The sequence below is a fragment of the Carassius gibelio genome, chromosome B18 (genome assembly GCF_023724105.1).
Source record: "Carassius gibelio isolate Cgi1373 ecotype wild population from Czech Republic chromosome B18, carGib1.2-hapl.c, whole genome shotgun sequence".
NCBI lineage: Eukaryota > Metazoa > Chordata > Actinopteri > Cypriniformes > Cyprinidae > Carassius > Carassius gibelio.
Window position 1 is genome coordinate 21,994,941 of NC_068413.1, and position 16,549 is coordinate 22,011,489.

General features: G+C 38.8%; 1 protein-coding gene across 2 annotated transcripts in view; it reads left to right on the forward strand.

Annotated features, from left to right (window-relative positions):
* Positions 1–16,549, forward strand: part of LOC127977144 (contactin-5) — a 288,917-nt gene that overhangs the window by 164,053 nt on the left and 108,315 nt on the right. For both annotated transcript variants that reach the window (XM_052581846.1, XM_052581848.1), the window contains exons 5-6: positions 281–456; positions 11,034–11,129. In XM_052581846.1, the coding sequence (XP_052437806.1) occupies positions 281–456; positions 11,034–11,129 (272 nt within the window). The remainder of the gene's footprint in view (positions 1–280; positions 457–11,033; positions 11,130–16,549) is intronic.

The following is a 16,549-nucleotide window of genomic DNA, read 5'->3' on the forward strand; positions in this document are numbered from 1 at the left end:
TTTAGTGGTTATAATATGATCACTATGTTCTAGCAAAACCTACAATTTTTTTTTAAATAAATACACGTCTGAGACCAAGCTGGGGACAAACAACTTTTGCTTACTATGTAATTGGTAAAGGTAAACGTTTCCTACATTTTCACTAGTAGTGGTCTTCAATTAGTTTCCTCGGTGTAGAAAACTTTATTTAAAAACAGAATCAAAAAGTTGCAGCTGATTTATTGTTATGTTCTTTTTCTTCTATATTTTCTAATTTATTTTCTATTCATTGCTTTTGCAGTTGGCTGATCAACGGAACCGTAGTGGATGCAGAAGCGGATTTCCGCTACAGTTTGATTGATGGTAACTTAATAATACACAATGCAAGCGAGGCCATTGATTATGGGAGATACCAGTGTAGAGCTGAAAACAGCATTGGCACCGTCCAGAGTCGAGATGCCCTTCTGCAGTTTGCCTGTGAGTAATTTGACAAATTTTGGATGCTGAAATGTAGATTTTAATATCATCGAGGAACTATCATGTTTTGTTTTTTTCAGTTCCTTTTTACTAATTTTGTTGAGTTTTATTATTTCAGTTTTACTTACTTTAGTACATCATGGGCCAGATTTACTAAAGAGGCCAGATTAGTGTTAAAGCGCAATTCCATTAAAGCGCAGATGGGAGGGGAAAATCCTGCAGGTGATTTACTAGCAATGCGCACATTAAAGAACACAGACGCAGCTTTATCATTTCCATACTGACCAGCCCAATCTACCAAGAGCAGTGCAAATTACTGCCTGCTTTTAACATACTTATTTTGGGCAGTAAATTATGGTGTAAATACCAGTAATTTGTCGAGGGCAAACATTAGTAAATCACGTTGTGCAATTAATTTTTATACTCTCCTCCCATATATTTTGCATCTGAAATGGAAACTCCTACAAATGCATATTCAGTAAGGTCACACCCTTTTAGCACTGACATATTTTAGTGAATCATGACAGCACTATTCTAATGCAAAAAAGACGGTTTGCATTGGTGCAAGCTGTTAGTAAATTTGGCCCCAAGTTCCCTTGGCATCTAGCCGACATAAAACAATTTTCTTGTTTTCAATTGTTTCTTTTGTTTTCTTTTGTTATGTTTTTAATTATTTGGGTGATTATAATTGTTTAACTTTTCAGCATTGGCCAGGTTTAGAGTGAAATGTTTATTTTAATTTCATATCGATATTATTCCCACTGGGCATACCCACATGCTCACCCTAAAACTGTCTCCTTCTAATGCTACTAATTAAAAGTAAATGCAATTAAATTTATTCCCATGCTGCTTTGATCCTTTCCTTAAAATCTAGCCCCGAAGTTTTCTTCATCAGATGGAAAAATGCCCTTAATGCTTTGCTTCACAAAACAAGCAAAAAGCACATTTCTTTCCCTAGTAATCCCTTGGCTTCCCTCCAAAATATCATCACAAGCCACGGAAGCATGCAGCGTGGAGCTAGAGGCGCAATTGCTTGCTGGAAAACACATAGTTAGTTTTGCTTACAGTTTCCCCAGGAGCGATGGCCATAATACCCTTATTGGCGTACCCAGTGGGATAGTGTACTTCACTATTCACTGCCCATGGTGTTTTCTGCAGAAAAACGAACATTTAGTGTATGTGTGATGTAACATTCTTATGAACAGCAAATGCATTATAGCTGTGGCTAGGAAGCCTGTTTTACACTTCCCAGACTGTAATTTTGAAGAGGTGTTTGCGCGTGTTCTCTCACCTACATGCAGAATGGTATCCGCCTTGCATTTTGTGTTCCCTCTCTGCAAAAGAAAAGAGCACCACGAACGAGATCCTAAAATCATCCGGTCTTTTCTTTGTGTCTACATATGAGCTGCCAGCGCTCATGAAAACACTGTTCTTGGGTTGTTGTTTTTTTCTGTCGTCCTTGTCCATTGCCTGGCTATAACCTTGCTCCGGTCATTGTTGCCCATTCTGAAGGCCTGTCGGAGAGACAAAGGAAAGCTCCTGGCAGCAGACATTGGGATGCAGAGCTTTTCCCAGGCCTCCACATAACAAATGGCCACCATTCATCACCCTGTTGGACACCCAAGGATCTTTCACTCTTATTGGCAGGGGACAATCTCATGAGCCCAACATGCGCAACCAGGTTGCAATAAAATGAATTGACCATTATTTAAACACCCTGGCACCCAAGCCGACATTACATTATTTACAACCACTTTGTATTTGTGAGTCAAACAGGATATTCAATGAGGCAAATGTAAGCTTTGACTTGATTTTCCACAGTTGGTTGGAGTGTTGGCATTTGCTGAGACCTGATGACATCAAGAGAGTAAAACAACCCTATATGTGAATATCTGACAAATTGTGCACATTAAAACTAATAAGACTGTTGTGGTGAACAACACTGAGACTCCTACTCTGTGAAACAGTGAAACTCAACTGTTTTGTAATCAGGTTGTATCAGTACCTCCAACTAGTAATACTGAACTGATCAGGATTCACTCTGAACCTTCAGACTTCCACAAATCTAGCTGGTCATCCAAGGACTGAGCAATCTAAAGTGCGCTTAAAAGCTGCAAGAGCTGATTTCTGCTGGCAGCTACTGCTGTGCAATTTCAAAATGATTAAAGGCAATGATTCCCTGTGTGGAGTGCATTGGTCGAGGTCTCGGTTCATAAAATGCAAACAGCTCTTCTGGCCATCCAGCAGTAGGGGAACATTTAGCTCGGTTCTCTTTGTTTGCTGTCTTTGATTGAGGAAGCCAGGCATGAGTTTCCCAGAGATGGTCAATTCAGCCGTTTGGAGAGGGGCCTAGTATTTCAGCCCGGACACGGATGTGTCACAGCCCTCCCCTGCTAAGAGACCTTTCACAACTCTTGCCAGGGAAACTGGTTGGTTTGCACAGAGTATCCACAGCTCCCTGGAGACTCAGAAATATATATATATATAAACGGAAGAGAAAGAAAACTACTGGTCTGTATTCTATTCACAGTTTGTGTGTTGTGCTCCCTGTTGGGTTTTTTTTTTTTTTTCTGTCTCTTTGTTTTGAGAAGCAGAACTCCCTGGTTCAAGCTAGTTACCAGGCCACGCTTTGAAGGCTGCAGGCAGAGGGAGTGTCTCTGATCTCACTCCCTTCTGAGATCCAGTCCTCTCTCGGCAGACCCCTCCAAAGTGGGAGGATGTGACTCAGGTAGCATGGAAAGATCTTGAAAGAAAAAAGCCTGTGGATATGTACATAGGGGTGGTTCTGTTCAGAACTCTACTCTGTTTGACCAAAGAAAACAGGGCCATCAGGAACTGGATTCTCTGAACTAGAAAGTGGCTAAAAGTGGCTTCCAATTTAAAGGCCTTGGTGCATTAAGGGTGCATAGCTGCTGGGTGCATGAGAGTAAGCTTCTGAAACCTAGTGTAAAATCACAATTGGAAGACACTATGGTCTCATGGATTTCTCAGATGTGTGACGTTTTGGTGCCATCAAAGGTCAAGGAGAAATGCACTCGTGTATGTATGTATGTATGTATGTATGTATGTACATATGTATGTATTACTTAAGAGGAGACATACACTATTCATAACTTGAATGTGCAGGCTTGTCGTTTTCCTTTACAAAAAAAACAATCAGTTATGCTGCTTGAAATTGCAAACTGGCATTTGTTATGGTATTATTTTCATTTTCATTTTCATTTACTATTATAATCATAAATACGCTGGTTTGAATAGCATAAGTATTTTTACAGTGTACTGAACTTTGTTATTCTTTTAGTTTTTGCCTAGAGTGGAAATTTTGCTTGTTTAATTATTAATTAAATTATTATTATATATTTTTTTTTATTATTATTATCAACAGGAAAAGGATCTCATTGTGAATTGGTAAACGGGACAATTTATATTAGGAAAATGAACAAAATTGATTGATTGATTGACTGATTGATTGACAGCAAAAAATGTACAATGGTGGATCTCATTGTGGATTGGTAAATTGGATAAAGGAAAACTTTTTATTAGGACTTTTTTTTCATTCGTAAATTGTATGTGAGCATCCAATCAGACATCAGTTTGATTAATCACAGCGCATAAAGTTTAAATACCCATTAGAAAGGTCATGCGTTGTCTTGACTGCCACTCAATTATTGAAATGAGAGCATCGGTTCTTGCAGATTCTTATCTTATCTCCCATCCTCCCTTATATTTGAGAACAGACAAATATCGATTTACCTTACAAAGGTCTCGTTTTACCATCCAAGATGAGGGGTAAGGAAAATACGAGATGAGCGCTCTGAAAAGAAGAAACCCAGTCAACAGATTTTTATCTTTTCTATCCTAACTTCTAATCCATTATTTTCACATGGGTCTTTTTACAGTATGACGCTCATCACGAGAATTCATTGCTTAGTTTTTGACAGTCATGTAAATGATGCCAATTTTAGCTATGACCGGCTGCCCTCATAATTTACAGCTGCTGTTACATTAGCAAGGGGAGAAAGAAATAAAATGAGAAAGAAAACTCGTTACATGTCGCCCCGCTCTCATGTTTCATGACCCTAGCTGTCTAAAGATATGTCATTTATCACATCTTTTCCTTTGACCATGTAGGAACAAGAAAAGAAAATCTATTTTCCCATTTAGACTACAGCGGAGAGCATTGATTAGTTATAATTCATATGTCTAGAGTGAATTGACGAGGGCCAGGGATAACTCGCTGATATGGAGAACAAGAAGGCGGTAGTGACAGCGCCTGATAAATCAATAATCTGCCCTGTTACAATGGGATTCCCAGCCTCTCCATCCTGGCTCTCTTGTGACAGTTTGTTGGAGGAGATCACCTTTCCAAGGCCATACATTACACAGCTCATGCCAATCCTTCTTTCCTGCCTGGAGCTGGGGAGAAGCAACAGACGTTTGCTACATTCCAACGGCCCGGCCTGCCAACCCCCCGCTTCGCATAAATAAGATATAAACTATTGAATTGCTCTCTCTTAAACTTTATTTCTTCCTTTTCTGCAGTCCCAGAGAGGTGTCTTGTCATTTCTCAGTAGATGCTTTCGTTTTTCATGGAAAAAAGATAACTTTGATCTCATTCTCTTTCATTGTGAGAAGTCCCTGTAGGTTTAGAGCGTTAAACACAGGTGTTGTGCCTGTTGACGGCTCTTTGTGGTTTTGCTGCTGTGGAAAGGTGCAAGAAATCCTTGCTGATCACAAATGGACAGTAACAGCAGTTAACCAATATTGAATTTAGAGGAATATGATAATAAGCTAGAGAATCTAGCTGATAACTGATTCATTTGCTGAAAGTTTCTAAAAACACTAATAGGAATGAAAACATTTAACTCAATGAAAATTAGTGCTAAACTTAAAGCAACCCAGGCTCATTTGAAATACTTGCCTCTATATGCATTTCTGCAACACCGTTATTACGTACCATACTCCACATTTCGCGGCAATTTTAAAGTTAAATGCCCAGTGAGTGGCACTACAATGCAGGTTAAAAATGTGAGTCTGGCACATTTTTGTTATATTGATATAGGCACGTATTGCAGTGGTTCATAATTCAAATATCTGATGAATGTCGATAAAACGTAATGCTCTATCGTGTTGGAAATGTCTGCTACACCAAACACAACCCTAAACCTACCCGATAGTGTTAACAAATGCAAAAGTGACATTAAAACGTAATACTCAAGCCCACATAAGGAATTTAAAATAGCACGGCAGCATCAACAAATACGTTTTAATATCACTTTTGAATTTGTTAACACTATCGGGTAGGTTTAGGGTTGTGTTTGGTGTAGCGGATATTTCCAACACGATAGAGCTTTAGGTTTTATGGACATTTATCAGATATTTGAATTATGAACCACTACACTACAATACGTGCCTATACCAACGTAACAAAAATGTGCCAAACTCACATTTTGAACCTGCGTTTTAGCGCTACTCACTGGGCATTTAACTTTAAAACTGCCGCGAAATGTGAAGTATGGTACACATTTGAATGTAATTCCATGCTCATTTTTTAGATGTGTTTATAATTTACCGTGATCTTATTCTGTTCATTAAAGTTTATTTTCTTAGAACAGAGAAAAGTTTATTTAGTCTTTTTAGTTTATTTATCTTTGTGCTTGAACACATTTTATCAGTGTATCATGCTGCTGTGAGACTTTGAAGGCAAGACAAAGCAATCGCAGCAGTCAAGCTCTTCACAAATGAAGGACTTCAGTGAGCAAAAACTAGCAGTCTCTGCACAGAAGTGATCAACAAGAATTCATTCTTCTAAAATATTCATTCTAAACCACAACTAACATGTAGCCCACTTGCTCTTCAGAGCTCTCTCTAACCCATGCAGCGCATGAAATGCGACAGATTAACAGCTTCTCTGTAGTGGGGAGTGTTAACAGTACGATTGAAACGTTGGCAAGCTTATCTTCTGCAGGATGGCTGTATTCATGCAGGAGCATCTGACTGTGCACAAATGAAAAGAGAAAGCTAAAGTGCTTTGAGGAATGAAAAGAATGGCAGACTACGAGTTAATGCCCAAAAATGCTATGTGACTAAATGATGGAACATAGTGGCCAAACACAAGCTGTTCAACTTGAATGGCAAATCACAATGAAAGGGAAATCCAGACTGCGTTCAACAAAGTATGCTGTGCTTCCTTGCAATGCTGGCAGCAGTGTGAATGTCTGTGATTATGCATGTCTGTGCATGTCTACTGATGTCAATTTTCATGGTTACACATTGAAATGAATAAAAATGCATGCAAAAGCTTCACAATAATTTCGGAGCCAGCATATGTGTTAGGAGCCTTGTTACATAATTTACATTTGTTGTTTTCAGATTTGAGACAAGACATTTCAGTTTGGAAATAAATAAATTACATGAACTATCACATTAGTACAAAATGTGCTGATGAATCACACAGTAAAACCAGAATCAAAGTCAATTCAAGTTATTTATTTATAAACCCCTCAGAGACCTCAGAGGGTTAAATCACATACAGCATGCCATATGTTTCTGCAAAATTTGTGAAATGTTAATTTTTTTCTGGAATGCGTTTCTATCACTCTTTGAAATCAAGGTGTTTATTGTTGACCCGTGAGCATTATTCTGCCATGCTGTATATGCATAGATGTCTATATAATATGTCAGAAAACATGTCAAGGTTGTGCTTTTCGAATCATACGTTCCACCAGAGAATGTAGCGCTCTGTCAGATTTCATAATAGACAGGGGCAAAGATCAGCTATTGTTCAGTAGAAGTGATTTACTGCATTGTTGTATAAAAACCAGTCATGTTATCCTAGATATTTTTAACCCTTCAGTCAGGACAGACCAGATGCCTATTGCCTTTGGCACTTCCCTGTCTGCTTTTTACTCATACATTCTCTTAGAGCCAATATGACTTTTGTTTTCAGAGGTGATGAATAAATGTAGTGTAGTCACAGTATGGTGTGGATTGTGAATGTTGTTTCTCGTTTTTGTGGATTGTGTTAGTTTGATATGCAGAAATTTACCACGCTTGGTAGTTTATCTCAAGATCACTGCTGCTGTGTGAAATTAAAACTGCCTAATTTCAGTCTGAAAGGGGCTAATCAACACCACCCATGACCAGGGCAGATGAAACATCTCGTATCCTGTCCCATAAGCTCTGTCTTATGTTCTGTCTTAACCCACAATGATGAAAAATAAATAAATAAATAAATACCCACATGTCTAAGCATGCTGGAACTCTTTCACATGCGGGATGGAGAACAATGGAGAACAAAGCTTTTGCTTGTCAACATATGATCAAAACCGACCTGTTTGATGTTTTTATTCTTGTGAAAAATAAGTGTATTTAATTGTATCGAATGTGCACTTATAGTATACTCCACATCTTAATAGTATTTTAACCCCTTACTAGTAACCCCCCTTTTTTGGCATGGAGACCGAAATTACATACCCAAAATAAAAAGGTTTCTGCTCATGATTCTTTCTGACTAGATACATATTCAACATATGTTCACAAAGCTGACACTTTAAAGTTTACTGTTCAGGAATCAGAATCACTCAGACTGTTATGATAATAGAGATATATAAGCTCAAACATAAGAACAAAAATAAAAATATTAAAAACATATGTTTTAAATGTATTTAAAAAAATGTTGATGTAGGAAATGAGTTTGAAAACACAGTGTAGCTAAGGCCACAAGTCTTCCAAGAATTCATAAAAAATTTCATAATCGAATCTGTAAAACTGTGAATTTTATGAAATATTTTCTAAGGCCATGTCATGTGTGTTTTTAGAGAAGGCTAATCAGATTGATTTATGGCCCTTGTCATCTCTGTAAGATCTCACATGTAAACACTGATGTGTGTTTTATATGTGTGTTTGGCTGTGAAAACTGCCCGTTTCATGATTGTATTGTTCTCACCAAACGGTTCTTTCACACCTCCGCCAAGTATGACACATTATCCGCATTATTCTTTTATCATTATTCTTTTGTTTTTATTCCACCTTTATTAGCCTTGATTGTGGTTTTTCAGGCTTTACAAAGCAACGATCTCACTTCAGTCTCTCTTTGCATTTAGCCCTTATTTATCAAAAGTCTTACTATAAAAATACAACAAAACATTTTCTTACGACCTTACGTGAATTATTGAGACAAAAATGCATTATGAAGAAGAAAAGCACCTGCTATTAGTAGCATTGGTGCTAACGTTAGCATCAAGCTACATCTGACAATTTATGAAATTATTAGTACACTTTTACTCAAAACTCACTTTAAACCCCGATCGAGTGTTTATAATAACTTCCTTTAGCGATCAGGGGTGGAATTTGGTCGTTTACTGTTGTAAAAATATGTTTTTTGTAGCCTTTTTCATCGCTGCACAAGTTAGCATTTCCGATGTACATTTTCGATTTTTTTTATAAAAACGCCCCAGATCTCAAGAAATTCTCATACCAAGCTTTACTATCGTAATCGGGGGTTTATTATTCGGATATTTTGTGTGTACAGAGGTGTTTCAGTGTTGTTTCGGCCAGATAACTACCAGGAAGTGTGCAGGAAGCATGTGACACGATGGGGCGGTGTCCAGATATGAAACTAAGATTGACGTTTGAAAGACCCAATCAGAGTCTGAGTCACACACCGCACAAGCTGTGACTACTGCACGCACACACAGATCGCTGGGAGAGGCTGTTTATCATCTGATCGCGTAAATCCGTGGAAAATGAATAGAAATGACGATTCTGTCTGAAGAAATATGAAGTAAACATCAGTAAATATATCCATATATCTCCGCAGATATGCATCTTTGGTCTGTAAATCCTTATTGACGCTGTTCAGTGAGTCTATGTGAACACAAATAAACCGCTCTTGACGTGAATGGATATGAGTGAGTTGTGAATTTCTATTCAAAATGTGGCATAATACGGATTTATTATTTTGCACTCCTGACATAAATCACTAAATATCTGTCACTGCAACAATGTTTTATCAAAATATTGGTCAAATATCGAAGCTTGAGTCTTTAAACTTTCCATTGATGCACAGTTTGTCCAGATGAAGTAAGACAGTGATGTTTAATGTGCTGTGAAAGTGAAACAATAATAAACTGGGGCCGTCAGCGATGTTTGCACGCAAAGGGGTTAAAAACTTTACTTGAGATAATATAATTAAATATAATTATAAATATAAAATAAATATAATCAATTAATATATTTCTTAATACCCCCATGTACACTTTCTAATCATGTTAAATGAAAAGTTTTACTTTAAGGTAGATTGTAAAGTATTTTAATAATATTTCATTTGATGTATATTAACATACTAAAGTAACTGATTAGAATTTTAACTGTAGTGTGTCATCTGATACACAAGTATCTTTTATATATTTTTTTGCAGTGAAAATTAATTTTCAGAGGATATAAAATCTTAAAATGAAAAAATAGTTATTTATATATATATATATATATATATATATATATATATATATATAGACTATCAATGTAAATCTCAGACAAATAACTGAAAAAAAAAAAACTGAGAAGTTGTCTTGTTAGCAAAGTTGTTTAATTAGTAAAAGCTGTTTATCACTTGCTTTTGTTCTCAAGAGTCTACAAAAAAACAAAAACAAAAAAAATTAGATAATGATATTGTTTGTTTCCTTGAACAAATGTGGTTGCTAAGCCAAATTAAGTGTCATTCCAGTCGAACTCTGGTTGTGCCATTATATTTGTTGATATGTCAGCACAGCGATGCTTAACTGGGACACTTATTGATTTGCTGACCTCCATAAATGCTGCTAACGTTTCATTTGTATTTGCAACTTGTAACCAAGAGCTTAGAGAAGTGTAAGTTCTAAGTGGAGGCTCAAACTGAGCCAAAAATGACTTTCTTTTTCTTTTTCTTTCTTTCTTTCTTTCTTTCTTTCTCATTTTAAATAGTTTCAGTGGCATTGTGTTGTGCTGGGAGATTGCAGATTAATTATGGTAATTTATGCAAATGCAATTTGTTTCAGCAGATTAACGGCAGTAGCTCCACCTGTCGACTTAGTTGTGAGACTCCTGTGCTGTGTCATTTCCAGAGTGCCGCTACACGTGGAAACCTTCACCTCTACGTTCCAACTCAAATTACATTTTAAAAATGCCATCTGATGTCTCTCCTCAGACATGGTTTGAAATTGTAATGATTGCCCACAGTTCTCGGCTTTTTGTGAAATAAAATGATTTGCCACCATCCGTTGGTATTTTAAAAGTACTCACAAGATTGAAGGCTTCAAGCAAGGTTACCTGTTTTAATTACCACTTGGCCGTCATGTCCAGAGGGAAACAGGAAGTGAGATTTAAGCAGCAGGTTTGGGGTGTGGAGCAGGTTAAAGTGAAAGCTCATGCGGAGGTCAAACCTCAGATGACAGATACTAAATCTAGCCGAGCCGCGAGCGCTTATCTGATTTTCATGCAATCTCTGACCCTTAATCTGCAGGTTAACAGCTGCCTCTGTGCCACCGTGTGTCACTCTGTCACTGGCTAAATCCACGCTTGCATATGTGTGTTTGCAGATCTCGGGGCATTCAGCGGTCGGGCGAGAGGAGCTGTTTCGGTGAGGGAAGGCCAGGGTGTTGTACTAATGTGTGCCCCCCCTCCTCATTCGCCAGGTGGGTACACTCTCTGTTGTGTCTCCGTCTCTATACTCTGTTGAAAAGAGCAGCATAAAGGTCACCAGCATGCATTTTGTTTTAAATGCTGGCTGCATATGAAAACGAATCTCATATTCAAAGAACTTATAAGATGGATATTACCAGTCATATAGATTTATCTTCTATGCCAGTAGTAGATTTGCTCTGCAGTATTTCATACTTACTGTAGGTTCCATATTATGAAAGTGGCACATTTTCATGCCCCATTAAAATGCAAGTGCATTTGGTACTACAGCTAAAACAAATCATCACAGCTCTGAAGCTGTTTAAATGAAGGAGTTGAAATCTGACTTGTATTTTCTTTAGTGCATGTGCTTATCCTAGACATATCAATTCGACAAATCAACAGAAATAGACAAAAGATGATCAAAATTCAGAAGCCAGTAATTCCAACTGTGAATGACTCATAATGAGATTTGATAGGGTTATATGTCTGAAAATTTTGGACAAAAGACTGTGTAGTGCTATAAGTAAAGGCATTTATATATGTTACATATCCTTTCTAATACAAATAAATGCTTTTCTTTTCAACACTCTATTTATCAAAGAATCCTGAAAAAGGTTAAAAAAAAAAAGTGAAGTGACATTCAGCCAAGTATGGTGACCCATACTCAGAATTTGTGCTCTGCATTTAACCCATCCGAAATGCACACACACAGAGCAGTGAACACACACACACACTGTGAGCACACACCCGGAGCAGTGGGCAGCCATTTATGCTGCGGCGCCCGGGGAGCAGTTGGGGTTCGATGCCTTGCTCAAGGGCACCTAAGTCGTGGTATTGAAGGTGGAGAGAGAGCTGTTCATGCACTACCCCCACCCACAATTCCGTCCGGCCCGAGACTCGAACTCACAACCCTTCGATTGGGAGTCCAACCCTCTAACCATTAGGCCACGAAAATTTCCACAAAAATATTAAGCAACACAACACCTTCCAACTAGGGATACATTATATTATTGTAACGTTATCTGCCACAGTAATTTATGTCTGTTTGATGTAAAGGTCAGAATCTATAGTTTACATGAAAAAAAAAAAAAAAAAAAAATTAAGATAATATAAAATTCAAAAAAAAACTTATATTTAGATTAGTTCATATATATATATATATATATATATATATATATATATTTTTTTTTTTTTTTTTTTTTTTTTTTTTTTTTTTCTTCAAACAAAGTAATGAAATGTCTCTAGGCTACGTATGTAACCATGGTTCCCCAAAGGGAATGGGATGCTGCGTCGAATGCTTTGAGAATGCCCCCGACGAGATCCCGTACTGTAGCATGTGGGAAATCAGTCTAACAGAGAAGCGAGACGTCACGAGCGAAGGGATGTGAGCAACCAGGAAGCACAAAGGTGCATCCAGAAAATGCACGTTAGCTTCTGCAGAAGCAGTGAGTATGACAGGGAGTTGTAGCATCTCATTCCCTTTGAGGATCCATGGTTACATACATTACCTCGAGACGTTCACATTCAGGAATTTGAGTTGTGTCGAACGTTTTGGGAACGAAAATACCCACTATGCCACATGAGCAAGTCCCTGTCTGATGTATGTCTGGCAAGCACATCGAGATGAGAGAAATTGGGGCCTGGATATGGCTGTCAGGTCCAGATTGTAAAACCGGAAAAATGTGTGTGGAGATGACCAGCCCGATGCAGCACAAATATAGTGGAGAGCCACGCCAACTGATATGGCCTTGGAGGCTGCCATACTCTGGGTCAAGTGCGCTTGACCCCGTCTATGAAGGGAGGCCAGAGGACTCATAGGCCAGTGTGATTGCATCAACTACCCACCAACTCATGGACCGAAGCAAATCAATAACTGATCTGCCTTATACCACTGGGCAGCTCTGTGGACGTAAGTGTCAAGAGCTTGAATCATTCCTGGCCTGCTTCCTGGAAGTCCTGTAGTACTATGGGACCCGGCAACGAGGTGGGAACCTTAAGGACATACCTGGGGCAAACTTGGTGCACTGTACTGGCCTCAGTCTCCGGGTGACATGGAGGAAACGTGTAACCAATGGGTACTCTCCCAATGTTTGAACACCCGGAAGGGCATGGTAAGCAGCTATGGCCGCTACATAAACCTTGTATGTTTATGGGGGATGACACTGCGGGGAAACTTTCCTGCTGAAACTCCAGAACTGTACCGATTGAGCTGTTTACTTTGTATTGTAGTCATTGTCCACACCAAGAAGTGAAAAGCTTCACTTCAAGGTGTACAGTCTCCTGATGGTGAGAGCTCTGGACTGGAGTATGGTCCCAACAGCATCAGATTAGAGATCAGATGCTATATGCTGAGCCCCCTGAGGGGCCACTCCCACAACTTCCATAAGTCTGGGCAGGGGTGAAGTATGGTGCTAGCGCTTTTGTAGCTTTAGCTCTACATAATGACAAGGAGCACTCAGCGAAGGGCTTTGAGACAAAAACCAATGTTTCTTCCACGTCTATTGCACGTAAACATCGCCGCCTGACCTTGATTATGCAAAGCGGGCTCCCCCTCGGTGAAAACCTTTTTGGTTCTGAGGCACCACTGCAAGGGTCTCATGTAAAGCGGGTCAAAAGGTATCACGTTGGATGCAGCTGACACAACAGTCTCTGAAACTGTTTGACAGTGAGTGTCAGTGAGTGACCCAAGCGGTTGACTGGCAGGGAACAACTGTCCTGACTGCTCTAGTGCCCTCCTCTAAAGGGGCGAGCTATCCCATGCCATGCTGTTGCCATTGGGGGGGTTGGGACATTTGCTCGCAGGAGCCCACTAAATCCTGAAGAACCGGGGATGGCAATGATACCAGTAAAGCTTCCTAAGGGAAACTGAGGAGGATCGGGCACCATATAATGAGGTGTGTACCTCTCCTCCCCAGAGTGGGCTCCCCTGAGGGTCCTGATGTTGGAATTGTCAGGACCGCTTGGCAGTGGTCCTCTTGGACATAATAATGGTCCACATATCCATTTTCTGTTAAGAGGACCCTGACCAAGAGCACCGCCCCACCCCCGATCTTTCTGTGGGGGGTATGGGTTTCAGTGCTCTGCTTCTGGGTCTGGCATTATGAGGAGCTAGACGCTGGGACTGTTCCCGCTCAGCAGTCCCAAAGACCTGGAGGTGGTGAAAGAGGATATGCAGAAATGCCGCCACTTACTTCTTCGCCTCCTAAAACCTCTCGAAGACAGTATCAGCAGAGCTGCTGAAGAGGCCAGAAGGTGATAATGGGGCATCTAGGAGGATGAATCTGTCCTTGTCTTGTAGTTCAGACAGATTCAAAAACAGTTGTCACTCCGTAGCAACCAATGCTGCCATGGAACTGCCGATGGCTCTGACTGTTTCCTTGGTGGCTCAAAGCAACAGATCTGTGGCCCGACTTAGTTACCAACAATGTTGATTCCTTTTCCTCTTTATCGTCCAGGTCTTTTAGCAGGTCAGCCTATTACGCTTGCAACACTGCCATAGTGTGAAGACATGCACCGGCTGCCTTGCCGCCATGTGTGACCCTACATGCTCCTTTCCCAAACAGATGATGCACAAATTGTGCGTATCCCCACCCAAGAGATAGCATGGGCAGGGAGGAGCACACAATTTGAAAAACCTTCCGCTCGCCACCGATTTTGTTTTACATTTAGACATTTTGAACTCACTGAAGAGCAGAAACTTACATGTGCATTTGGTTGCTCACGTCACCCCATTTGTGACATCTCGCTTCACTATTGGATTGATTTCACACATGCTTCTGTATGGGGTCTCACTGGGGTGTACCCAAGGCATTCGACTCAACTCAAGTTCCTGAACTTAAAATCAAGGAGCTCTAAAAGGTTTTTAAGTATTTTTACATCTCTTTTGTTTTTGACTATTATTAATGTTAAACCCACAATTAAAATATCAAGGTTTCAATTGCATCTGTCTCAAGAATAAGTAAATAAATAAATTGTTAAATGAAAAAAGCAGAGATTAATATCATTATAGTTATTTTCTAAGTTTTCAGTGTACTCTCATTAAAATATAATATAAAATAATGTTTATTTGTTCTAACAAATATGTTTTTTGCTGAAAACTAACCAAGGTCAAAAATAATATGTTTATAATCTCTGCACAGGAGGGGCTTGGTGTTGTTTTAAAACAAAAGCGAAAATATATATGTATCGCCTATTTATCGAATTATTATTATTATTATTATTATTATTATTATTATTATTATTATTATTATTATTTTAATCCTTAAAAAAATCTATTTTCAACATTATTAATGGGTATTTTGTGACACTGAAGACTAGCGTAATGGCTGCTGAAAATCAGCTTCAGCATTATATTAATAAATCTTTTAAATACATTAAAATAGAAAAATTTGTAAGCATAAAGAGCATAAATATATAATATGCATTAATTTGTTTGAATACACTCACATTGATTTATGTCTATGTGTTTGGAGGATCTTTACATGTTAAAAAGTGTATTGTGTTTGTGTATTGACATGACACATAAATGTGACAAACTGTTAAATCTGTCCATGTTAGCTTTCGTTCTAACAGGAATAAGAAGTTTTGTCATGCACTTGTTTCCGGAACCAGTGTAAGAGTTTAGTTCAAGCTAGCCAGGACCAGCATAAACCAGCCTGGACTCACCTTTCTCTCTTCAGTGGCTTTCTAGTTTCTGCTTGTCTTTCACCAGTCCCTGTAATTGCAGGTTAAATGAACTCGGATGGAGTGAGACAGAGATTGGGAAGAGAAGGATACAGACAGGACAGTTGAACGAGCACTATCAGATGAAAGGCTTGTGGTGAAATGGCCATTTTTAGAACATTTAGTGCTCCCAGAGATCCGAGTAACCTCATCCAGCTTCCTCTTTTCCTGTCTGCTTAGTCCCTTAATGAAGAAGACTTTGTTAAAGTGATAGTGCGCTTTATTCATTACTCACTCTCAGCTTGTATTAACTGTATGATGTTATTTTTCATGCATTGAGCATTTACTTTGAAACAGTTTTCACTCAGTGTCTCTTTTTTCTTTTTTTTTCTTTTTTTATAAAGACATGGCAAGTATTACACTGAATTTGAAGCAGACTGAAATAGTAGCTGAAATAGCTTATCTCTTCCCACTCCTCCCGTCATTGGATGTCTTTATGTTTGGTGAATATCATTGGCAGCTCTGTTTCACTTATTTCAGCCCGGCTTTCATTAGCATGTGTCATCTAATAATCATAATGACATTATTTTATAACTCTGCAAATGCAAAGTTTGATTGGTTTCTGTTATGCCCTCCCGGGTGAACTTTGAGAAGAAACACTATTTGATTCATCCAAATCCAGTTTCTTGGTGCTGTGTGTTTTCTTCAGGACAATAGTGATGAATAACATCAAAGGACTTTGCCAGAGTGATTTGCATCAGAACTGACT